Source organism: Anopheles gambiae, chromosome 2 (genome assembly GCF_943734735.2).
Source record: "Anopheles gambiae chromosome 2, idAnoGambNW_F1_1, whole genome shotgun sequence".
Taxonomy (NCBI): domain Eukaryota; kingdom Metazoa; phylum Arthropoda; class Insecta; order Diptera; family Culicidae; genus Anopheles; species Anopheles gambiae.
In genome coordinates this window covers 24800250-24827206 of record NC_064601.1, presented here as the reverse complement: position 1 = coordinate 24827206, position 26957 = coordinate 24800250, and the positions used below count along the sequence as shown (strand labels likewise).

Below are 26957 nucleotides of genomic sequence, written 5' to 3'. Positions count from 1 at the left end.
TCGGCCACTGGGGGCACAGCTCGCGGGCCCGCGTCGCATCCTGCAGGGCGAGCGCAAACTGGCCCTGCTTCAGCCGGGCGGCCGACCGGTTGCTGTAGAGGATGTGGTTGCCCGGGTCCAGCCCGAGCGCGTCCGTGTACAGCTGGACGGCGGTGCTGAAGTCACCGTTCTGGCACGCGGTGTTCGACTGGCGCACCTTCTCGAGGAAGAGGGCCCTGTTGGCCGCGGGCAGTTCCGGCGTACCTTCCGGTTCGTTCTGTGGTGCGTTCGATGGCACGATCGCACAGTGCGAGCATGAGTGAGACACAACACACGCACAGAGAGAGAGAGAGGGAAAAATTGAGAGAGAAATAGACAGAGAGAGAGAGAGAGAGAGAGTGGGGAGAGAAAAACACAAATTAACATTTTTAATACTTTTATCAGACACAGAAACACACGCGCACACACACACACCCACGAACACATTCATGCACACGCACACAAAAGCACACACAAACACACACACACATATATGATCATCAAAAAGCTGCCCATGCTGTGCCAGTCAACGATAAGGACGAGCAAACAGCGACGAACGCAGCCAGCGTCGACCAGCGACGATCAACACAACCACACACACTCACACACACAGCACCACGAATCGCTTCACCGTATAATTAAGTGACCGGAGCACAAGATCGTGGCGCACACACTTGAGCGGCACAGAGGAAAGAGAAACTCGCGCAATTTTTGCAACCCCGTACCGAAAGGATCAGCTCGGCGGACAGAATCTCCCAGACGGTGGGATGGATGGCGGGTTGCTGTTGCTGCTGCTGCTGCTGCTGCTGCTGGTGGGCCGAGATGGCGGCAGTGGCCGTCACCACGGTGCCGCTGCTCCCGACACCCGTCTGATGGTGGCCGGCGACCGTACCACGTCCCCGATGGCGGTGTCGCCGTTCCGTGTGCATCTTGCAGCGAACGGATTTAATACAAACTCACACACACACACGCACACTTTGTTGGAAGCCTCGATCGCGAACTCGCCGCGAACCGGACCGTCCGGTTGTTGGTTTGTGGGGGAGCGTGCCGGATCTCGACGATCGTGTCTGCGCGGCGGTTCACTGAATACTGAGAGCGTGAAAGCGTTCGAAATTGCTTTGCGATCGTGTGCCGCAAAAAGGCGAGCGTCGAACGCGCATCGTTTCGCTCTCTCTCTCTCGCTTTCGCTCTCGCGCTCTTGTCCGGGAGCGGAGGAGGTCTCAAAAGAGGGCCGCAGAGTGCGCATGAGAGCGGACGGAGAGCGTGAGCGATCTTGCACGATCTCGATTTCTCGTTTTCTCTCTCACGCTCACGGCATTTCTGCGCATTGTCTTTCGCCGTCGCCAACCGCCGCTTCCCTTACCCTGGCACCCTGTTTCTCCCTCTCCCTTGTCCTGCCCTGCGCTTGCAATTCCGCGTCTGTTTTTGATGCGTTCGGGCTTGGACGGCACGACGGGAACGGTTTTTCGCCTACATTGGGCCACGGCAGGAGCTCAATGCTCCGCTTGCAGGAGTGCGGGGTTTGTGGTGCCGGTGGTTTCTTGTTGTCGGAAATCGCGCCCTTCGGTCGCTCCACCGCGTCGCCTTTGTCTTGCGCATCTTCTCGCCACACTATCTATCCTATCGCATTCCTTCCTGTCCCCCCTCCCCTCCCCCTCACCACTCAAAACCCAGAGGGAAGCCCTGTAGAAGAAGACACCTTCTGCTCTCCAGGAACGATGGCCGCACCGAAATGTACCTTTTTGCCTTCTACCTGGGCCCGACCAGCTTCCATGCCGTGGTGACGGCGGCGGGAGGGTATATCATGTTGATTTTTTGTTCCCTTCCTTTGTTCATCCCTTCCTCCCTCTCCCGTCCTTCCCTTATCGGTTCGCATGATGAGTGTGCGTGCACGTGTGTGTGTGTGTGTGTGTAGGGGAATGCGCGCGGAAGCATTGCCAATGAGAGAGGGAGAGAGAGAGAGATGTGGTGGTTCGCGAAGCCAAGAACCCTACGCCTCATCGCTTAATGAAATTGTGTGCCCAGGCCAGTACGTGTGTGTGTGTGTGTGTGTGTGGCTGGGGTGAAGAATTTTGATTGCTTCACAGCTTCAGTAAGTTTCGGTTTCATTCAGTCCCCGGTACGCAGCAGCTGTGGTGCAGAGGCAGTATAGCTTCTGCTAGTGCTCCGCTTCTAGCACATTATTCTCTTTAGATAACGTTTTTTGTTTTTGTTATATTCGACCGTTGGTTTGGTGTGCACCGTTTGGCTAAGAAACTGGAGCACCTACCGGTATGATAGCCCAGTTTTCGACTCCTTTTTCGGGGTGCGGGTGCGGCCACCCATCCATCCATCCATCCATGCATCCAAAACCACCGATTTCGGGAGGAAATGAGTTACGACCTTGCTCTAGGCACCAGAATATGTAAAACATGCCCAGAGGGAAGGCACGGCAGAAGGTAGCAACATCGACGAGAGGATCGACATGGCAGAGCACCACGAAAAACATACGCAACAAAACTGAAGAAAAAAAAACATCTTTCCTTCACCAGAACTTTTGTGCACAGTTGTGTTACACTTTTCGGGGCCGAATGAAGAGCAGAGCCCGAGTACGTTTTCAGAGAGCAATGCAATCTGCCTAGGGTAGAGGAGGGTGCAGCTGTATAATGATCATGCGAACCCGGGGCAAACGGAACGCGCAACGTAACACACTCTTGTCCTCTCTCGGATGCATTTGCAAAACCCGATCAATGCAATGGGAGGGAAACAGAAGGAAAGAAACAGAAGGAGAGGATGAAAGAGTGTTCAAAATTTAGGACTTTTGGGTTGAAGAGAGCAAATGGAAAATGCCAAAAAACAACAGCAGAAACACATCAAACGCCTCTAATGCAAGAAACGCACCCACAGTGCAATGTTGGAGTGGCTCGATCGCCAAAACATAGCCCCCCCCCCCCCCCCCGCCATAACACTGATTCTTTTTGCCCCGTGGTGAGTGGAGTGGTTTTGGGGCGATTTTGTGTAAATAAATTGAAGCGGGTATACGTGTAATCAATTATTTTATGATTGCTATCATCTTTGCCGCACCATGTACAGCCTCTCTCGCTTTCTCTCTCTCTCTCTCTTTCGTTGGTTGCTGGTGAGCAGTCGAGTGTTTTCTTCCCAACGAAGAAACTGCTTTTCCTGCAGTGTTCTCAATTTTAGTGTGCAACGCACCCCCGCGTCACACCCTCACCATCGCTCACTGGACTCATTTACGTGGCTTTCAGTTTTAAGTCGGGTAATTTTTTATGCTTCTTTTCACCACCCACCACCGGGCGGTTAATTTTCCAACAGGAGAAATAGATAGCGAGAAAGAGAGAGAGAGAGAGTGAGAGAGAAAGATAGCCACCAAAGAGCTTTCCAACAGCCACCGATATGAGTACGAAATTTTCGAGCACATCCCAACGCACACATGAAGTGGCCACCATGAAGTTGGGTTAGGGGGTTTTCATTATCGCTAAAGGCAGAAAAAAGGGCACCACAGGCAGATTTGTTTTTCACACCTTTAGGTCAGCTGCGGGGAGAGTGGAAGGAGGGGGGGGGGGGGGTGGAGGGTGAATTAACAAGCAGGAGTCCTAGCTGTACGACCGAAGGTAAATGTTTCGCACGCAGCCATGGTGACGGAACGTTTCATCATTGCATGCACCCGCCACCGCCATCGGGTTCGTCGCTTGCGCTCTTTCGTTTTTGGTTTCCAGAGGAGCGTTAACTAATGTCGAATGTGTCCGGGGTTGGCCTGGTTGAGGGTAATTTTTCACCCTATCCGATCGAGCTCCAGTCATGGAGGTGGGTGCCCATGCGCCCCAAAGATTAGTAAAGTGAGTGCAAAAGGACTTTGTAGCTGGGGGTGCAACCACGACGCAGCTTAAGTGCATCGGTGGGCGCGTCAAGGCAACGAGAACGATAACGGGTGGCAGGAAGTACGCGATGATCCTAATCATTGCTAATTAATCTGCCGCTCTTTGCCACAAATACCACACGTATGTGTGTGTGTGTACGCGGGAAAGCTGAAACCGAACTAGATAATGGAATTTTGATAACGTGACCGCGCGAGAACTGTGGCCAAGATGATCTCGGAGACTGTGAAAATCAATTTAAGGAGCGCAACGACCCCATACGGCATACCTTCACCTTGGGAACGGTAGTGCCGGTGCTATGCCCAAGTGCCGGACGGTGGAGAGTGGTCCGTGCAGGACGCGATCGCCCAAGCCCGGCCGAAATCGATCGATCTTGCACAACGGATCTGGGTTTTTTTTTGCGTTGTTGTTGCTAGATGTTCAAGATGAAATTAATTTGCGACCAAACCGCTCCAGAGCACCGCTCGCTCGAGTGAAAGGTAATTCATTCTGTGGGTGTGCGGCACATTCATTTGTGGAATTGGTGGAACAAATCATAAGCGCTCCGGGAGCGCTCTTGACCCAGCAGCTTAGCAGTACTGAACATTGGCACATTGGACAGCGAACATCTTCGGTGGCGTCAAAAGAAAAAAACAAATCTTCTTTTTTGCCTGGTGATCTCGGAATCCCCTGGTGTAATTACACTTTATTCAGCGGCAGCCACTCAGCCAGTGGCGCACCGTACTGGCCGCGCTGGTTTGAATGGCTTCTGATGGGGGTGCTTTCAGCCCGTTCTGAGCGCCACTGACATCCCGAGGACGGGTAAGGTAACAAAGCCAACCACGAGTTGAAACATCCAGCAGCATCCGCGGAAGCCTCTACTGGTTCTGGGTAATGAAAAGAAATTCCTCGCTCTTGCAACCACCTCACCCGGGGCAGATGAAGCGCGTGTTGAAGCGTGCAAACGACGCTTTGCCGCAGAAAGTGAAGCAAAAACCGTCCGCTGGAAGTGCGGTCCGAAACCGCGAACCAAAGCTTGCCGATCTTGGTTGGAAGCTCATCCTTAGATCGAACATCGAACCTGGGCCGTGGTTTTGTGTGCACACACCGGTAATACGATCGAATCAGCACGCTATCGCTCGCCGTCTCTTTCTCTCTCTCTCTCTCATGAGAGACACTTCCCCCCCCCCCCCCCCCGAGAAAGGGGAAACAGGAGGGTAAAGCTAACGATTTACTGAGGATGCATCAGGATCGACGATGAATTGCACTAAACCGCAACAGATGGAATCTTCCCAATCGCGCTGCCCTTTTGCTAATAACTCCTGCCCCCCTCCCTTTATACCCCCGATCGTTCCTCACCCACCGATACAGGAACAATCTTCGTAGCGTTTTTTTTTGTATTCGTTCATGTGCTTTTGTTGCTTTCCAATTCAGTGAGGAGCCGCTTTACGGGCGAGAATAATGCTCTCTACCGGGCTGATTTGGTTCGTTTGTCCATCATCTCGTACGGGTTCCGGTGGACGTTCGCGAAGTAGTCCTACCGGAAAGGTTGAATGAAATTCATCAACACACTCGAACTTTTTCAGGCGGTCTTTTTCTGCAAAAGTATTTCCGTTGTAGGAGTATTTTTTTAAAGATGATTTTCAGTTTATAAAATGCTGCAATTAGTTTCAAAAGCTCACAACATACTTTTACACATTTGAACAACTTTTGTAACGATCTAAAGCGTCAAAAAATAGTATGAGCGCGTCAGTATTATTTTTTACACGAAAGACTTCAACGATACGTAAAGCGACGAACCTCAGCGTATATTTCTATTTCGTTGCGAGATTAGGCAGTTGGGAATTAGAATTATAAAAAAAATGTGTTAACACACAATCTACAACATTATTACGTATTATTCGAGATCATTTGGAAAAATGATCATTTACTGTGCCGAAAAATAGCCTTTTTTGATGATAGGTTTTGCGATTTTACACATTATTCTTCCTCTTTTTCTCTCGCTCTCTCTCTTTTCTCTTTCCCTGCTCCTACTCAGCGGTATCGATTACAGGAAATCGAACGTAATGCTAGTGTTCTAGAGTGTCGATGCTTGAAACATAGCAAAATAGATGTTCAACGCTTTGGGTCATTCGGTTTCTTTCTTACTAACACCCTTGCACAGCAATCACCGGAGTATCCGTATAGTTTCTCTCTCTCTTTCTCTCTCTCTCTCTCTCTCTCTCTCTTTCTTTCTCTCCTATGTTCTTTACCCCCTATTGCCCGCCCAAACGCACCAAAGAAAATGATTAAACACTCATCGAAAATTAGAAGCCTCCGAAACCTCGCACGGGCACAAGCGCTCCCGACCATTATTCAAGCACAGACGCGGCCAGCCTAAGTGGTTCGGGAGAGGAAAACATGCGGAGTTGAACGCGGAGATCAAAGCATCGGCTGCTTGTAGCCGGGCTGAGAAGCTTTTAAAAGCCCCGTAAGGAATGAGAGGAAGCTGTGACCACGGTGGACAGTATGTGTGTGTGTGTGTGTGTGTGTGTGTGTGTGTGTGGAAGGAGGAGGGGCATGGGAAACGAAATAGAAATGATTACGCAGCAGGATTGATGTGTGCGGGTGAGGTAAAGTCGCCAAGTCATTGCCAAGTCATTGGGCCACCAAGCACAGTGAAACACACCTTTGGAGTGCTCTTCGTGCAGGGATCTTAATCCATTTCGGTTGGGTCTAATTTGTGCAAAAATTGTTGCAGGATTATGGAACAACACAAAAGGAGATCATTTAGGAAACAAAGCAAAAAAAAAAAAAAATGGTGAAAGAGACATCGAGCGAAAGGGGCAATTATTTTAAATTTCACTTGCAACACAAAGCAAGCAAAATGGTAAAAAAAAATGCCAAAAACAACAGGAAACAGGCTGAGACAGATCACCCTTCCGGGGTTGGTTGACTCATTTTGTTCCACACAACGGGGAAGAAAATTTCACCAGTCACACAGTGCAGGCGGGGAGGACGTACGCTTCCTAATTAATGTGAGCGCTGCGCGGGAATCAAATGACCAATAAATCACTTCAAATTTAATTGCAAGCTCACGTCATCGTTAGCCTGAATCGATGTGGGAAGGGAGAGCTCAATCTAATGTGGGGGGGGCGCTCCCTGTGAGAACAGTGCAAACACAAGCCCACGTCGCGTCGGACGTCGGAGAGAGCGCATTAAGGGGAGCGCATGTCATGTTTGTAATGCAAAAGAATTCCTACCCGTACAAGCCTTTTTGCCCGTTTTTGCCCGAATGGACGAACGCCAGGGTAATCGCAGTAGAGAAAGGGGGAGGGAATGCCTTGGAAAATGCCTTTCGCAAAGCCGTCATTCCCGTCGGTAGAATGGAATGAATTTTCCTGTAATGCATTTTTCCGGCACCGTTTGTAGCGTCGTGCACTGTTGCTACCATTTTGCTTCGTTTAGAAAGGGGTAAGCTTAATTATACCATCATACACACCCCTCGAGGCTCACGGCGCTTTGTGCTTTGGCAAACTGCCGGGGCAAGGCAAAATAAACACATCATCATCTACCGGAGCGCCTGCAGCAGCACATTTCCACTGTGATAAAAACAAATCCAACCACACACTGTGGAACAAGCAAAGGCCTTCCAGAATGCTCTTCTCTAGCTCACCGTCAATACGGTGGCCACACTAAACATACACACACACACACACACACACACACACACACACACACACACACACACACACACACACACAACCCAGTACACACAGTAATTAGCATAGTTTTGCGGCTGTGGGAAGAGCACCAGCCTCTTACCATTTCGCTTCACCAATCGGAATTCGTTGGTCCGACAAACGGTATAAGCTAATGCGCTTGTGCGCTACACAAAAGACACACCAAAGGGCATAAGCGCGGTGTATGGCCATGTGCACGGGATGCGCTACCGCGATCCGTCCCCGGTGAAATCGGGTGCTTATCGGAAAAGCTTGAAAGCGGACAGCGTCGTGTAAATGGGGAAGAAAAATGTCCGCCGGGGTCACTGTGTAGGGGTTAAACGCGGGATGCTCTGGTGGAATGGTGTAGTTTTTTGTTATGTTGTTGTGTCCTGCAAGATGGCTTTCTTTGCGAGTTGTTTCAATAAGAAAAAGCCCAACCCTGCGGGGACGGGGAGAAGGGCAAAAACACTTGTCAAAGGGCATAGATTAATCAAACAAGCGGTAGATTATCGTTTGCGCGCAAGGTGCATGCCATGGCCCATCGCAATGCTGCATTCCGTCCGGCGTTTAAAAGAGATGGATGGAATAGTTTAAGAAATTGCATCCAAAACCCCCCCCTGCTTGCTTTTCTTTTTCACCTTCGAGTAATTAATGGTTGAAAACTGCTCTCTTCCTTGCTCGCAAGCACTTGCAGGTGTAGCACTGCGATTAAAGAAGCACTTTCTCTCGGGAAAGAAGCAGACCCCACCTTTTCACTTGCCATTCAAAAGTGGAAAACTGCGGAAAAACAATGACACAGGAATGTGCCGCATGGAAAGCTCGCTGGAGTGATGGATGGGGCAAAAGGCAGTCCGAAAGCGATAGGAACGATTCCGCCCTCACGGACCGGCTCAAGGTTACTGGTCTTGCGAGGCATTCAAGTCTTTCGTTGTTTGATCCAAATTGAGCCGCTGTTTTTTTGTTGCTGTGAGTGTGTTTCTCAGCCCCAATTGAAATGAGCCCATCGAGACGATCGCTTAGGTCAGATGAAAGCTATATTTTTCCACCCTTCCCGTCCCAGTCTCCCCTCAAACTATCTCTTCTTCTGTTATGTCTTCCGTCTTAGCCATCGTTCGATTTGCAGTACACATTAGACCGCACGCCGATCACGGGCGGTTACGCACCCGAAAAATGCAAACCACCTGTGCCTTCGGGTGGCCAAAAGAAAAGGAAAAGGAAGAGGAAGGGAAGGGTGGGGGTGGGGGTAAATAAATGAGTCTTAATGAAACGCAAACATTAACACTGGAGGCGGCGTCGGCGGCGGCGGCACGAGGGAGGGTGCGCCACACACGTACACACCGGTACCGAAAGCAAAAGCCCGACAAAAGCCAAGCCCGAGGGTGAGGGTGGTACTGGTGGGTGGGTGCGCTTTGTACAGCAATCGGTACAAAAGGAAGAAAAAAACACATATTGGAGTCGAGTTGTTTGGAGCAACCATTTGAAGATGGGCCTTTGCGATCATCGTTCGAAGGGAGAAAACGTGGTGGTGGAGGGGAGGAGGAGGAGGAGGAGGAGTGAAAAACATCGAAGCCGATTCCGGTGGAACGAGGACCGGTTTCGAATTAATCTATTAATGTGTACCATTAATTGAACCATTTTTTTCCCAGCCCTACATTTTTACTTGCACGGAGTATGGCGGTAGTGTGGCGCACTGCGTTCTAGGACACCGGTCTGGCGGCTGGTGCGCGCGCGCGTGTGGGAAAACCATCACGAGGGCCTAGACAAGCCGTAGCGAGTGCGCGTTGTTCGGTCTTTGGGTCTTTGCGCAAGCTGTGGCGAGTTTAAATTGAGGATGCGCTCCGATCAAGTGACACACTTTGGCGCTCCGGGGCGACCGGGCAGAACGGTGTGTGTACTGTGGCCGAAGCGGGAACGGTCAACGTTTTCCCGAAATCATTAGTGTGCACTAATAGTTCCCAAAGGGTTCCGCCGTCTCATCTTACCGCCGCAAGTTGAAAATGATGATGACGATCGCGATCATGACGACGACGACGACGATGGTGGTTGGACTTGCTACACTTGCTGTCTTTCCTAATGTGTTGCGTTTGCTCGCTTTTCTGCCTATCCCCCCCCCCTCCGTCCTCCCTAGCCATGGGGGGGGGGGGGGGGGAGAGGGAGGCAATTAAAAAATTGGAAGCATTCTTCCGCCAGCGTAAGCGCTGGGTGGTAATTAAGCTTCGCTGTCTGATCGGTTCCCTTTTGCGCACCGTGCATTAAGCGGGAACCTGTGCTGTGGGAATCGAACTTTTGATGTACGCCACGGTGACAATTGTGACTTTTGTTGACCGGTTGGTTCCATCGTTTGGGCAGTAGAAGCGATAACGTTCTGCTAAAGATTCGTTCCAGGCCTTCTAGGGGACATTTGTTGGTAAAGCAGCTAGCGCAACACACTGCCCTTTGGGACTATGGTTCCCTGCCGCACACTGTGCTACAAAGTAGCAATAAAAACACGACCCGACACGGCTCATCATCGACAAACCAACATCCATTACACGGGGGCTAATCTTCACCGAACGATCAGCATGAATCGCAACACACGCCTGGACGGGACGGGATGAAGCGAACCACATTTTTAATACCGCAAGTTTGACAGCCTCCGGAGACGCACGCGGAATCACTTTCCCGCGATGTCTCGAGAGGGGTCGTGTAGCGGGGGGAGATGTAATTCATTTATCATGCGTAGCTCGTCCCCATCCCGAGTGTGGTCGTCGGGTTCGTGCGCTTGAAATCAAACGAGTTCTGGACGCGCATTAGAGCGTGGTGGGAGGGGGGAGTTTAAAAGAGCGGTGACGATGCTGAAGATGCTCATTGCACGAACTCCCTGGTTAACCCCAGCCAATCTTGCATGCAAATGTCTTGCCCGTCCGGCGTGGGATGAATTTGAGCCGAAATGGCATGGATGGAATGGAATGTTCAAACTCGATCATCAATATCGGGTGTGTAACATATGATTTGTTTCCCCCCCCCCCCCCCCTCCCGCCATCCGACAGGTTTGTCGTCCATCAGGATCTGGTCAGGCGCAAGAATGTTGCAAGTAATCTTTCCTGTGCTACAATGCAGATGAAATGTGCATTCAACGCCGCTCTATTGGAGGTAAACAGGGCACTATGGTAGGTGGTAGGTTGAGAGTCTTGAACTTTGTACCGTCCAAAGCCTGTGCTCGAGGCGTGCGAAGAAGCAGTCGCCTAAGGTTTAGAGTTAATTCGTTCACCAATAAGTGTGCATATGAAATCAAATCAAAGGCAACGTATGGTTTAAAACAACCATCTAACCGCCCACCGTTTGCTGGACTAAACGTGTGTTAGCCTGCGATGCCATTTTCACGCGCGTAACACTTCGCCGAAACCTTCGCCTACTTGTTTGCCGCCCGTGACATTCGGGGTTAACTGGGATTGTATGCGCATTTTCACGATCTTCACCATCCATTTGGGTTGGTTTCATGTGTGTTTATGCTCCTTTTTCTTCTCGTCCACCCTTTCTCTCTGGCCCGAAAGAGAGAGAGAGAGAGAGAGTGCTTCGGAATGGGGAAAAAGGCAACGGCTCTAAACGGCCCCTAAAGTGTCTTTACTTAATGGGCTTAATTGGATGTTAGATTGCGCGGGTTAGATGTAGGGACTGTCCGCCCCGCAAACCACGCGACCCGGGTCAACTGGGTCAACACACCGGGTGCTCCGGGATGAGTTTTATTCAAATTAACTCTGCACACCAACACAAACACACACACACACAGAAGGAGAGGTGTATCGCACCGGGTTGGCCATGTCCGGTTGTGCGAACAGAGGCATTTCGACGCTCTCTCGGTTAACCTATACGGCTGGTTTTGGTTTTATATTTGGCATCGATGGTCGTTCGCTGGTAGGGCACGAGGGGGGAGCTCACGATCACGGTTCTAGGGCGCTGTCTAGGTTTGGGCTCTGACCTTCCTTGCTTCCTTTCCCCAAGCTGAGCTCGAATTCTCAGGAGTGTTTGGAAAGCAAAAGCTGTAGCGCCGCAAGCGCGATGGCCTAACGATGGCCGCACGGGTGGTACCGTACCTGGTGGTTTCGCATTAGCCCAACGGTCCGGCCGCCCTTTGCAGCCGTGATGGTCGTGATGGGAGCGGGATCTTCCTTTCACCATTCCCCATTCTGCCATTCCCCCGCGCCAAACACACAAAATGCGCTCCCCGCTCTCTTTATGCGCTTGTTAAGCTACTAGGCGCAGTGGAATGATTTATTGTTGGGAAGTGTAACAGTTGGCAGGAAGGGGTGGGAATCGCAAAGGGGAATCCTCCCAGGGAAGGACTTTTGCTGACGCAGGAAAAAAAAACACTCACACACACACAACAAAACAGTGCGCGGTGTAATAGAAGCGCGTGCCCACGATCCGTCCGTCGTGGGGGCGTGTAAAGTTCGTGCGCTGTCGGGCTGCCGGGTCATTCGCCGGGAACGGGGCATCCTAACTAGACAAGCGCACCCTGTTCACCCCGCTCGGCCCCTACACAAGCGATCGCAGTGCCCTGAGCAGGGCGCGTTTTAGCGTTGAAAACCGGTAAAGACTGTCTTTAAAAAGAGCGATGAATTATAGACACCGCGGGATGGGGGGGGGGTTTTTTTCTTGCGCCTGTCCGCCGGGAGTTCCCTTGTGCCGCGCCGAGCGGCGGGGCTGGGTGGTCGTGCTCTAATTTACCGACTGACTACTACTACTACTACAACTACTGACCCATCCGCCGAACGGCTCGGGGGATTTTGTTTGAAGGTTGGATTTGATCAGGCCGGGGCGAGCGCGCGCAGTGATCATCTTTCACCAGCTTCCCGTTGCTTCCCGGGGATTTCAATGGTCACTTCCGAATGATCACGATTTGGCGATGGCGATTGCGGTGTGTTCTCGAGAGCTGTGAAGGCAAAATCCCACCGTTGTCCATCCCAATCACTCATTTGCTGCATTTCCCGATCGACCGGTACCGCCGGAGCCCCAGCTGGGCCTGCTGCGACCACACTGGAGCAGGGTGAGGTTCAGTGGCCGACGTAACGATGGGCACGATTAGGGAGCATCTACAGACACTGCAGTCGGTGCAACAGTTCTGGGAAAACGGATTCGCGAAACGGGACGACCCGGAGCGGACAGAGCTAATTAGAGCTCTGGTAATTGCACGATCCGGGAAGGGTCGCGTAGGTGATGCGATAAGGGAGTTTGTGGGTGGGGAGTGAGTTTTTAATCAACCGATGGAATGTGGCCGATGGTTGAGTGTATTATCGCGATGGTATACTTTATGCATTCCAGCAGCGTGTTCAAGTTTAACTGTTCGATTAAAGAGAGCTAGAAGCATCAAGCAGAAAATCGAAACAAAGTTTATCAACCAAATCAGCTGGCAGTAACTTCCACTTGACAGATGTCTTTGAAACGTGTCTGTGAACCTTTCTCCCAGCGCCGTGGAACATCTGTACCTGTTTAGCGTTTCTGCCAACTGTGTAATGGAAATGAATCAACCCCGTTCGCTCGGTCCCTCGGTCCTCGGTGGGAGAAACGTTACCGCTACTTCCTTTGGCGTTCAATCACTTCAGCGCTTTCCCCCCCTGTAGATCGATGGTGGCCAAAATTGCCAATTCTCTCACTTTCATAAACTCCAAAACGTCCGCCTGCAAAGCTTCCTCCGCTCGCGCGCCACCACAAAGATAGCAGCACCGGGGTGGACCGGGGTGTTCGGGCAGTAGAATTTCACCCGTCTAAAAATCTATTAAACCAATCAAGCGTATCGAATTTCGGCAAGCCGGGCACGCGGACGCGGGACGCAGCAATTATGATAATCATACACATTGTGGCCCGGCCGGGGCAACACTGCCGCCTTTCTGTCCCGACACCCGACCCTCGTTCGCTCCCACCATCACTTGTGTGACCTCGCGTACCGCACGAATCTGACGGGCCGTTGTCGTATCGCTGCAAACGAACCAACCGGCGGAGTGCACCCAGTCTTGGGAATGATGCCCAAAAGCACACACACACACACACACCACCTGTCCATCTGCGTAGTAAGAAGCGGTGGGGGTAAAGGGGAGGGCGGAAGAAAGTGGGAGGCCTGTTGTGCAAATCGATCGAAAACGCACAGCGCGAGAAGAAAAATCGCTTTTTAACGAAATTATAGATTTTCACTTAGAGCGAAGGAGGAGGAACGGCCAGAGCGGAGCGGTTTCCCGCTCTACAGTCGGGGCGGGAATGGATGATGAGGATGGTGAGAAAGATGATGGACCCGGGATGGATGGGTGAGCCAATTGGTTCAATACATTGTAATACGTTTCTTCTCTTGTCGCGGCGCAAAAGACAGAAAGCAAACGACAAAAGGCAAAACAGCAAAAAGCAAAATAGGTTAACTGCAGGATATGTTTATGAATAGTGTCTTTCTGTCGTATCGATTTTGCTAAATCACGGTCCCATTGGTAGATCTCAGTGGTCATTTCAATCGAACTTGGACCTCAAATGGCCCTTAATTCTATCCCGCAATTAGTGACTCGAATGTCTGAAGCTTTGCGAAATGATTGACTCTTCCCGCCAGTGTGCAATATTGATATTCGCTTCAAACAATTTTCCCACACTAAAATTTGTCATTTTCCTTAATTGCACCACTTCGGACCCTATCGGCAACACCACCACCAACCGCATGCTTACACGAAAGTTCCCACCGGCTCTGCGCGCTGCTGTGTTCATGCCGCGCTCCGTAGGAAGGTGCGAATGCGCGTGTTAGTGGCGCGCACAACCGTGTCGTTAATTTATCCGGTCGTCCTACCGTTAGCTTGCCTGGCTGCCTGTTACTGCTGTGGAGCCCGCTAGCAGTGGATTTCGGCCACCTTCTTCCCGGTGTACATGATGCCTTCGAATGCCCCCTTCCCCCCTCTTCAAACCGCGCGTAATCGTTATTTACTAAGCAATTTTGATAATTTATCTTCCAGCGCTGCAAGACCGGGACAGCCCGAAAGGGCTTTAGCTAGCCGAGCCTCGCTCGGTTAGAAGCGAACCAAAAAAAAAAAAAAATCATTAGATGTACCACACAGAGGTGTATAATTTTGTGGAAGCAACGCAATGACGTGCGTTCGCGTGTTGCGCCGCGCGAAGGCAGCAGCGCTCGGTACGGTACACGCTTTAACCGATCGATCGGCCCCGCTTTCGGGATCCGTTTTGGATAGTAATGGTTTTTTTCGTTGTTGTTGTTGGAATGGGGGGAAGAATTTCGACTGGAGTCTGCTGTAGTAGCTGACCCTGTTTTCCGTGGCTGGCAAAATGGCAAATTCTTCAACCGCCGAACCGGACAGTAATCAATTTTCAATTACCACGGCACTTACCCGCGGGAGGATGGTGTTCGTCGCTTGCTCGGGGAATGGCTAACCCACTGCACCCTGTAGCAGCAAACCGTCGCAACATTTAAATAATTACGAGCGCGCGAGATTAAAACCGTATCGGGCATGATAATTAAATTAATATTCTCGGGCCCATAATCCGTTGCCGTATTTAATTGGCCAGGAATTGTACGCTATTATGCGGGCCGAGCCGAGCCGAGAGCGAATGTGCGCGCGCAATTAGCACACGCGCGCGCGTCGAGCATTGAAACGTCGAATCGATTTCGGCGGGATGGGAACGGAACCGTCCCTGGATGTGTATCGGAACGGTATGAATCCGCTGGGCACGTGGTTTTGTCGATGTTGAATCATCCCGGCAGGGTTGAGGGAAAGAGGCAGACGATCCATTATTAAACCATTACATTCATCAATGATGCTCGACTGTTTTGCGAATGCCCGAAGCGATGCTTCCGCTTGCGATGTGCTAACACGCTGCGTCCTTTTTCATCCCCATCCACTTCTTGCTTTCTAGCTGCGTGTGTGTGTGGTGGTGGTTCTTTTTTTTGTTTGGTTTTATTTCACCCGAGAGAAACGATTACAACCGCGATTACACCTTCCGAAGCTGGCCGTTAACACGCACAACCGCAGCTCCTCGCCGTGGTGTTTTGCATAATACACTTATTTTTCCTTCTTATTGTTGCCAATGTTTTCGTGTGTTTGTTATTCTGCATTATCTGCAGCTTCCTTATCTTGTGCCCGTATCTCCCGTCCACCGTGGCGCGATGATGGCGAACGAAAACACATCTCATTATCCTCCAGTTTGGCCCGCGTGTGTGTCTGTGTGTGTATGAGCGAGCGTTATTGTTGCTGTGTAGCGCGGTAGCCATATTCCCTCAGGGGAAGGACAGCAGAAGAAGGATACGGTGGCGCATGCAATTGCGCATGCCGAAAGCTGATCGCGCCCGCCACATAAGCACTCGTAGCTGACCGATCGTCATCATCATCGTCACCGCTGCCGCCGTATCGAGATAAAATCGTCACAATTTTTATCCCCAAACTTTACATTGCTGGTTTTCGCACCTTGCTGTTTTTTTTTTTTTTGGAACGATGCACTGAAATAGGGCAGCGAAGTTCGTTAGGATGGCGGCTGTTTCGGTTGCCTGTTTGCATGATTTTTATTCAAATATCTGTAGCAACGACCTTTCTCTTCGTGCGGCGGGACCGCAATCTGATTTGATATCACATTTATTTTACTTGCAAGCAGCACAGCATCTTGAACGAGAGTGAGAGAGAGAAAGAGAGACCCTGGTCGTGGTGGCTGACAGCAGCGAAATTTGGTACGCCGAATTTGTTGAATTATTATGCCTGCTTCTGGTGCTGCTGCAGGCGGAAGCCATTTCGCTACAAACAGCTACATCTGTTGTGATGCTGTAAAATCAACACCAACACCGGAGCCGCCCCGGGGAGGTTTCATCACCCTCACCCGGGGTGGACGGCAGGAGGCAGAGTGCCCAGCGATGTTCTTATCTGTTGCTGGCTGTGCTGTAGGTAGCGTGTTTGCTCTGCCCGACTGCGCTCCAGCACCAACCGGAACGCTTGCATTCGTGCATTCGGGGCCGCGAAATGCGAAACATGCTGCACGCATCATCGCAACCGTTTGCGCAAAGCCGCCTACCCTTCTCCCCCCTCGCTGAAGGTGGCAGGACCACCCGAACCGAATAACAACAGCACACAGATGCTGCGCGAAACATCCTTTGCAGGTCGTGTTTCTTCCTTTCGTGATTAACAAAAAAAAAAGCTGGAAGGAAAACCCAAAAATGAATGACTCTCACACCGAAGGTAAAGAGCTGCGTGAAAGAAGAGCTGCGCGACCGATCAAGCGACGACGACGACGCGGGCGGGGTTCGACGATCGGATTAGATTAGATACAGATTAAAATTTATCGTGAGCAGGTTTCGCATCACCAAAGCAAACTGACCGCGGAGGTGGCAGAGGTGGCCACCCAACCAATAGTTGTGTGTGTGTGTGTGTGTGTGTGTGTGTGCTAGTGAGAAAGCGAACGGGAGAGCGACACGGTGTAGATTAATTACAACCGGGGAGAAAGATTGCCCGCCGGCGCGCACGTGGAACGCGCTGCTTTGGTGGAGAATTTGGTGATGTGAATTATGTAAAGAAGTTGGGCTGAAAGTTTGGAATCCTGGAAGCTGGAGCTCGCACCGAAGTAAACAAGCCCCGCACGTTGTGAGCGTGTGTGAGCGTCATCCCAAGCGAAGGAGAGCGCTTGCGTGCGGATAATTAATCGCTGTTGAAAGTTAACATGGCCGTTTGTTTTCTTCTTTCGCTGGATGTGATCTATGTCTAAGGCATAGATTAATTTCATCCTTTTGCAATCTAGTGACATCACTCGACTGTGTGTGTGTGTGTGTGTGCGTATGGCATGGAAGAGGCACGCAGCCGACGGGTCCAATTTCGCAACATAGCGAAAAGGCTAACTAATGCGATCATTTTGTTAATTTCTAAACTAACTAGCACCGGAGATCATCTCGAAATGTTGGCTAATGGAGTGCGATACGTTTGGCTAGCCCTCAATCCCAGAGAGGGCATTGGTGTGATTAATATGTGTCACCTGGGCAACCGATCTGCTATCATCACTCGAGGCCGAGATGTTCGTAACTGCTGGCGAAGGAAATGAGCGTTTGGTCAAGCGTTTCTCATGCCTTCAAGCGTGACCTATTGAAACATTTAGCAAAGATGCTGAAACATTCATTCAAAAGAGTTTCAAATACTGCTTGCCCCTTGAGTTGGGAGCGTTTACGTTAGAGATGTGTAGCTAAGAATGCATTATTCTTGCATTTTCTTTAAGCAAAAGTAAAAAAAAAACAGACCAAACAAGAACAATCACCCCACAGCCTGAAGAACGTTTCGCACGATCCGTCTCCCGAACCCGTCATTCACCGGTCCGTCACGATCTGGTCCCGGTACCCCGGTTCTCCCTGGTGCCCCGATGCGATGCAAACCAGTTAACCGCGCAAAAGCAATCCTTCCGCGCGTTTGCGAGCAAAAGAATCGCAAATCGCGCGTTCTTTCCATCCTCCACGATGCACGCTCTCTCTCTCTCTCTTTCTCTCGCTTTCCTTTGTGTTCTGTGTACACGGTGGTAAGTTTAAGCCGTTTTGGTGGTGGTGGAGTTTCTTAAATTGCAAATAATTACCACCTAGACCCCGAGTGTGGCTCGGGTCGAATCGTTACTGACCGGCTGCATCTTCTACGGTGCGCGGGCTCCTTCCTGCATTCTGCTCCTCTTTTTCTGCGCGTGTGAGTGAGTGGTGTTTTACTTTGCTACATAACCCCCCTTCCCCCCCCCCCCCCTTCGTCGAACACACATCGTTGGTTCCCACCACCACCACACGCCACATGCAACCGAAGGGGCAGCGTGGTGTGGTTAACAAGATACGAAAATTACATTCCCCTTTGCTGAAAAACGTAGAGCGAATACTCTCCAAGCCAAGCCGACTCCCTCCGCTTCGGTGTTGGTGGGTTTGTTTTTTTTTTTTTCGTTCGTCCCGAAAACAAAGCGCCATTTGTCCACGGGGTGAGGCTCCCTTGCAGTGGGATAGTGCACACACATAAGGTGGGTGCAGCGAATACATTTCCTCCCCCGGAAGCTTTGCAAGTGGAAACCACGGACAAAAACCGGGAGGGTTCGTCGCTTATCCCAGCGTGTAAATCGTTCGTCCGACAACAGCTGGCAATCGTGCGAACTGGAAACCCAGCTAATAGTACACCGATTGCACGTGCTCGTCACTCGTTCCGGGAGATGGCCAGGTAAAGGACGATTCTTGCATGCTGGCACTAGGGACGATGTGTAAATTACGTAATGTGCGGTTATGTATGTTCTGCATCGGAAATTCCATTCCCGATAGGTTGGCTAACACACCCGTAGATTCTTCGGGGCATTTCGGGCGGGTGCAGGATGTCTTCGGCCGGCTGCAAACTTTATCTGCCCGGTTCGCTTTAAACCACTTCACATAAATAGCAAAACATGGCGAAATGCGAAAAGCTGTTTCAAACAGAAGTAACAACACACATGGCAGTATGCGATCCTCGCCAACGTGGGGCTGCTGTTGCCCTGTCGGTGGAGAGGATACACCGAACCAAAAGTGTTTGGTTGGTGTGCGGAAATGGAAAATTACCCTGCAATCGACGGGTGCACAACGAAAAGCACTTCACACGTTTGTTTGTTTGTTTGCTTGTTTTTTGTTCTGTGTGCTGGCAAAGATTTGGCGAATTCAACTCCAAAGGAGCACGCGGCCAGAGACAGAGGGTGGGCGAGAACTGCCTCGAAATATTTGTTTTGTCCGCCCGGGCAAAGCATCCGGGAAGAAAGCATCGGTTGTTCCTCTTCCTCCCTTGCGCGAAGGAATTCTGTTATCGGGGTTGTGTAGGTTTTCTGTGTGTGTGTGTTTTTTTTTCCAACGGTTAGCATCACCCACAGACGGGACGTCACGTTACGGTTGGACCCGGGACCGCGGGTTTTATGGGATGACTCACTTCCCGCGGACAAGCAAACTCCGTTAAGGTCCCGTTGCACTTTGGCAGGTCGGCAGGAGTTATGTTGCACTTACGCGTACCGGGGGTAGAATATACGACATCGATAGTGCGGCGGGACGAATCGATCGGGCTTACCTGCGGAGTGCGGAAGAGAAAGCAAATGGGAGAAAACATTATTGAGCTGTTCAGTTGACCTACAAATTGGAACGAATTCATTGCGATCGTTTCAAAGGGAACACGGCTGATAGATAAAGCGGAACGGCGCTGCAGTTTGAGCAGCATGCAAATAAAGTAAATAAAAGTAGATAAAGTAATGGCAACAGGTAAAGCTGCGCCTGTGCTCTGGAGTAGTTGCTGTAATGTCCTTTATCTTTAATAAACGCTTTTTAGTACTTTCAATTTACATTATTATTCGCTTAGTTATGAAAGTTAAGTACCTTTCCTATTACTATGTTTTGGGTTGGAATCTCCCATAACCAACCTAGATCTTTTAACCTTCTAAGAATCAGTCACTGATAGGCTCCAACTAAATCAGGTTATTTCAGTAATTAAAAAAGAGTTAAAAATAAATAAAGCCAGCTACTTGAAAAGTAGCGCTTCTGAAACAAATTAAGTCCCGTGCAACGGTTACGGTAGCTACACATTGCATTTAGAACATTCCCGCCCGGGGCAGCTCGAGATGCGTTCGTCAAGATAAACCCATCGCAGGCGGAAGATCGCGTCCTCGACTCGATATGGGGATGGTCGGACGGAAATGGTCAAGGTGACACTTGAATGCAGCCCAACGCTCCGGCATTCACGCGTCAATGCTTGGGCCCCACAAGTACGTCACCGTATCGCACACTAATCGCCGTCGACTGCCATCGATGCTTAGCGCGTGGAATGGAAAATCGAGCCGCCCCGGGTGCCGCGAAAGCGAAGCAAACCGAGTTTGATGCTCGAACGCTCAAAGTGTCAATCATCGCTGTCATAACACTATCGCCGGGAAGACAAGGGACCGTATCGATGCGGCCTGATCGCAACCGAAAAAGGGTCGGCATTCCGCAAGGTCCGGTGTGCCGATGAAGACACCCCCGAACGTTTTGTCATTCTTTCACTGCCGCAGGGCGCAAAACGGGGCGCAACACAGCTGGTGCTGTCGAGTTCGATCACCTTTGCTGGGCGAGAAGCAAAAGAACAAAAACAAAAAAACGGGAGCTAAAAGGGTGACGAACGATCGGCGAGCTGTCCGCGGGGGCTGTAAATGAAAATACAAACTCAAATGTGGCGGAGAACATGGGAGGTGTGTGAGAGGGAGGAGCTTTCCATCGCGTAAGTGCATGCCAGCTGTCAGGAACTTATCACTGATCCTTCGTCCCGAATGGTGTACGCGCGCGCGCGCCCGTACCTGTTCGATTGGCTTCAACCTGCTCGGTGTCCGCAGAAGCGTAAGCGAGGGACGAATGGATAAAGGCATCGTGCATCGGTGTTGCTGGCGTACGTATTTCCTGCCCCATTCCCCATGGTTGGGTTGGCTGACACACCAATCTTCCTTCGTGTCACCGTTTTCCAGCGCTAACCGCTTGTGATCGACATTTCAAAGGAGTAATCTACCAATGCGGAAACATCTGCCCGAAGAACGAGCACAAGGTGGCCCGAGGTGTTGGGGAGCGAGGTGTTTCGTTCCAGCCCAGCCCTCCAAAGCCCACCGCTCGGGTGACAAGTTTCACCCGAGATTTCATCGAGCGATACTGCGATACCCGCACCAGCCAGCCAACCAGCCAACAAGGACCACGGCTCTCGTGTAAATGTGCTCGCGCTTGTTCACTAAACAATGGGGTTATCTCTCCCGCCGCCCCACAAACACCGCTTTCTGTTCTTTTACATCTCAACCTTCCCTTCCCAGTCCCGTGACGGTTGACTGCCTCACCGAGAACGTTGAGATGAGGCCGAGCGCTGACACTAATGAATTTTCCGCACCTTCAACCAAAGCGAATCGATTTTCGTCGGATGCGGTCGAATGGGTGCGGCGGGCTTGCAGAACCGAGATAAAGCCGCATAAAACAACACCGGTGCACTCTAATGAGCCTTATTTCTCCCACCCCCGCCCCGCACTGGTCTAATAAACAATGCCTTCGGCGGAGGGGTTCTTGTAGCTCCGAACACCTAACGAAGGTGACCAAAGTGGCGCGGAGATGAAGAATGCAAGCGTTGTCCATTCCGTTCCTATCGCGAAGATCATAATCCGGTGCCTCTAGGGAGTTAAAATGCCCTCTAATGCACAAGCAGATAAGTGTCATATCTAACAGAGATAGAGAGAGAGAGAGAGAGCAGGCGGATGATAAGCGTAGATGTGTGTGTCACTTAAGAATGCTTTATGAAGGTATTATACTCATCTGTCCGAGCCGGTCGCAACAACTCCATTCCTTGCAGCGCATTGAAGTCTCTTGAGAGTGGTCAGAAAATTCGTACAAAAAAACCAATCGGTGCAGATTTTTATTTGACCCACCATTTTCAAAGGACAATCATAACGATCGACAAAGAGATGTATTAGCATAAAACCTCATGCTTGAACAAACGTAAAAAGACTCCCTCAAAAGGGAGGGGGGGGGGGGGGGAACTCGTAAACTTTAACGACGCAAAGATCTAGATTGCTCTGCCGGGTTGCATCAATCGGTTTAGGTGAGGGCGATTTATTTCCACTCGTTTGCGATCGAAAGGCAGACATTTTTCTAAACCCAGGTACGAGTTCATCCAACGGCCGATCTCATTGACGGGCGGTTTGTGTAAATCTCGTGTCAAAATGCGGCGGGCAGCAGTGGCGACCATTACTGTGTAGACCACATTGATAATCGAGCGATCGATGCAAGCCCATTTGCGAGCTGGCGAGTTGCGCCTGTCGAGCATGGCCAGCAGTCGCACGAGCGAGCGAGAAGGAAACGTGTAATGGTGTCATCATCGGATCATCATCTTTCATCGTTCGCCAGCCTGCCTGGAAGCCTAGGCCGTTGAAAAAGGGCTCAGGGCACAACAAACAGTGCATTAGTTATTAATTTCTCAAGCTTATCAAATTTATTGCTTTGACTGCACTGAGTATAAATCCTGCTTTGCGGCCGTTCCCCAACTCCATCCTCCTCTTGCACTGCACTGAGCGAATGACGAACGTCGGACGAATGCTTTCAGATACGGTCTCTCAACACTCTGTTCTCCCCCCTGGTGCCCGCGGTGGGCTCGGAGTTGAAGGGGCAGAGCGTCGTGAGCAGACGTAAATAAAGGCACTATTTTTATCGATTTATTTTATAATTGTATGTCCATCAACATTCCGCAGGCAGAGGTTGGCTGGTTGGCCTCATCCGCCTGCTCCTGCCGGGTGTGATGAGAGTGTGATGGGCTGAAGAAAGCGATCCGGTGCGAACACGGACGATCGGGGCGCTGTACGGATGCATGATGATTGCAGAAAAACGCAGCCCGGCGGTGTCCATCAGACTGCATCAAACCGTTCACCGTCGTGACGTTCGGTGGGGATCGTTGTTTTGTGCGCTTGCGTATTTCGTTGCGAGTTTAAGGGGTGGGGGCAGGAGAAAGACGGGAAGCCCGCTGAAGAAGCCTGATGCTAGTTCGAAATGGTAGGTTAGAGCGATTGGATTGGTGTGTTCTTTACCGAGGCAATGGCTATTTGTTACGAGTATTATTAGGAATTTGCGGTGGCGGATGGCAGCTGTTTGCAGCTCGAAGGCGAACGGGCTCGTGTTATCTTTGGAGAATTGTTTGTGTGATGTGCCCGAACGGATAGAGATTCAAGCGATAGGTGCATCAAATCTAAATAAAATGATTGTAAACTTTAATTTTATTTTTTGGGGCATATCAAGTACAAAGAGCAGCATGAATATCAAGAACATGTGCCATAAAACTGTTCAATACTTGCACAACTTGCAGTCCGCTATCAGTTTTGACTGCTCAGGTTTATCAAGTGCTGCGGCTCAGTCTTGGGTGGATCGATAATGTACCGGTGTGAGGTGCAGAGCCGTAACCCATTTGCCTTCCATCAGCGCATCTTCGTGTGTTCCCGCGCAACGGATGAGCTCCGAAGCCTTCAACGAGTTTAACGATAAGCCGCCTCTAAGTACAGCGCCTACTAACCCCCGTTACGGCACTCAACCACCGCACACACACACACGGCAGCTGGGTCGAAAGGCAAAGCGAATCAAATCGCAACGCAGCACTGTTGGCGGCTTGAGAAGGAATTATTTCACGCTGGATTAGCTTTATGATAAATGCATTTTTAATTGAAAATATTTCTAATTGATGGGTTATTGGCGGGGTAACATTATGCTTTATGCGCCTTCAGCCTGCCGCTCGCAGGTTACGCCTTGCCCCACGCATACCACCCAATCGGCAAGCTTTCACACTGATTGCGGAAGATTTATTCGCTGGCTATCCGCAACGCAACCCGAAGCTGATAGTAACACCTTCGAATGGGGTGATGGTGTACAGCTGCCGAGTCATAATGAGCCAGGCAGCGCGGACAATGCAACATCTTCATGCAGCATCTTGCAGCGGTTAGTTATGGGACAATAAAGTTTTACGACCGGCAGTGGACCGGGTGCATCGTTCAACACCGGGTGGCAGGTGCAGTGCGAATCGGGGGGTGCTCAAGCTGGTGGTGGGTAAGGTACGGTTAGTACACTTAGAAGCGTCAACACCTTGGTTTTACCATCGGCTTGAGGTGCATTATTTGCGAAGCAGCCCGAGAAGAAGCAGTACTGATCGAACTAATGCCACCAACGTTGCGCTGGTAAGGGGGTAATGATGCGCGTTTGTACTGATGTTTTATCGTCCTTGTTGTTAAAGTGGAGTAGTTAAACCGTTTCGCTCGGTGGGAGGTTCGTCGCTTGCGCTCCCCAACTCTCAAGTCTATTGTTTTCGTCCGTACCTACGCTACGCTGACAATTGTTTGACCGAATAAATCAAGTCAAGGCTGTCAGGCTGTGGCTGTTGGACGATCTGGACGATCGGTTGACAATTCTAAGCACCGGAATCGGGAGCGATAAATCAGCGACAGCGACAGCTTGAACGCGCGATTTCGGTGCTGCTCTCGATTAGACGACCGATGGTGGGGAGCAGAACAATGTCTCGGGAGGCAACGGTTGCGGCAGCCTGTCGTCGAACGACAGCGAGGAATGTTGCGATTTTATTTACCGCAACTCGTTGTGCAGGTTGAATACCCCGACCCGCAAAACGGGGGTTCTTTTTCCGGTCGGAATGGAAAAGCTAATTTGTAGCTTTATAAATTCGATCGCTGAATAGAAATTTCAATTCAAAGTGCAATTGATTTGTGCGATTGCACTTGCCCGGAAGCAAAACGGGGAACAATCCACCGACCTCCCAATCGGTTGATAACGATCTGTCAATTATCGAAGGCACACACATACACAAACCACTGGTACAAAAGATGCGGTGCTTTTGGTGCAGTTTACTGGGCGACGAGACACGAGCTGAGCTGGTGACTATCGGATGCACCGTTCCGTTTGGTGGTTATGTTTTTCGAGCCGATTATCGCATGGTGGTTGCATCGCGCAATGGCAATGCGCAATTGCGATGAAAACCGTGGCAAACTGTAAGAACGATTGCGCTTTAATCACCTGTTCGGTATGGTGGGAGCAGCGAATGTCGATTGTCGGGGCAAGATCGTTCTACATCAAGATAAAGCCATTCGGGCTACGGTTAGGCCGGGCGGCGAAAAAGAGCCGCCAAAAGAGTCCGCCCGTCGGTCGGTCGGCGCTAGCGCAAACACAATGCGCCCAATCTAAACGGGTGATGATTTCGTTAACGGTTGTCCGCAGAGCCGCGGAGGTTATTGCACTTCCCAGTGGCGACAGCGGGAGAGAGAGAGAGAACCCCAGATAGGAACTTCTTTAATCGCGTTTACGGCGAGACCGTCCAGAACTGCTGCTGCTGCTGCTGGAATGCTTTCGATCCCGATGCACCTTGTTTTATTGCACAAAATCGTAGGCCCGATTTTGCCGACTGCATTTGCTGCTGCCACACAATTATGATCCATCATTTGCCTGCGCTGCCCATGGTTGAGCGGGGTTTATCCACAGCCACGGGGTGGCCGGGTGTATTTGGTGGCTGATCCGGACGGCAATTACCCACCTCCCGGGCAGCGAATTGCAAAGGGCAATCAAAGTGCAGTGGCCAGTGGCGGTGATTGAACTATCGCTGGGTGGCAATTAAATAACGCTCGATCGTGCCCGATCGCTGCCAATGGAGCACGCGGCGATGGGAGAGTTGGTGCAGTGACGCTAGCAATCATCGACAATCACGATTCGTACGCATCATCATCATCATCATCTGCTTCACCTTCTTAGGGGCAAATGCCATTCCTGCGGTTCTTCCTGCGTGCCAATACATTGTACGCGGAGCGGAGAATTTGCTCCGCATTCCACACACATTCACTCGGGTCAAGATTGAGCTGCACGAAGAAAAACGGGATGGAAAAGTCCCACGGAAAAGGGTCTCGCGAGCGGGCATAATTTAACACCTTTTTCGTTCACCACGCACCACCGTAATGGTAGTGTACGTAGGAAGCTAAAGGAAAATCCAACCAGCACAATGGTTATAACAATACAGATAAAGAAAAAACCCTGTTTCAAGGATTAAAAACAGAGTTTCATATGAAATATCGGAAGCACAAACCTGCATACTGCTACACTGCGGCATTGCTGTGCATTTAAAAAAGAGCTGCGGTGCATTCTTCATCGCACGCGTTCCTCGCCGCTGGCAGCGTTGAAATCTTTTATCCGAAACAGCGTACGTTTGCCGCAACTGAATGTGGCACGGTGGTGGTGGTGGTGGTGGCGGGATACGTTCGCAATAATTATCCGCGTACGGTGCCACCCGTTCTTTGAGCGTCGGCAGGGGCACGAGGGCACCGTTTGGCACCTGGTGGTCATGCCCACCTTCCCACCCTTCGCACTGGGACAGTTGATGCCCGAGGAATTTCAATTAGTTCGACAGATAATAACTGTATATCAAAGCTGGGGGAGGGGGGAGGGGGCGAGTGGTGGTGGCTCCTCCTGATTCTCTGATCGTTGTCACATTCCCATCAGATTCCTGCATCATCGGCATATGCCGAATCCGTTGCGACAACTCCATCTTGTGCTGTTGCCGCTGCGCTGCGGTTGGGTCGGGTTTAGACCATACGTTTTTCGGAGCTTCGCTGAAGGTGAGGAAGACACATGTCACGCCACACCCGTTCAAAGTACGCGATTGTAGCAGATTATCCGCGCGGGAGTCTTTCTCTTCTCGCGATCGGCAGCAGCAGCAGCAACAGTAACACATTGTGGCGGGAGCAATTTTCTTACATCGTTTTTCATTCCTTCCACAACGTTCCCCAGATGTTCGCTCGGGGCCTTCTGGACTGCAAGGAAGAACAAAACAAAAAAAAAAACCCTGGGCACATCCCACACAAACACAACCGTCTACTTGCGATATCTTCATTA

At 50.8% G+C, this 26957-nt stretch overlaps 1 protein-coding gene across 7 annotated transcripts in view; it reads right to left on the bottom strand.

Moving 5' to 3' along the window:
* Positions 1-26957, bottom strand: part of LOC1273312 (tetratricopeptide repeat protein 28) — a 114672-nt gene that overhangs the window by 10191 nt on the left and 77524 nt on the right. For 6 of the 7 annotated variants that reach the window (XM_061647852.1, XM_061647851.1, XM_061647850.1 and 3 more), the window contains one exon: positions 1-256. This exon is cut by the window's left edge and continues 3814 nt beyond it. In XM_061647852.1, the coding sequence (XP_061503836.1) occupies positions 1-256 (256 nt within the window). Of the gene's footprint in view, positions 257-743; positions 1578-26957 lie in introns of those variants that run through there. The other variant, XM_312278.6, reaches the window with a different exon arrangement.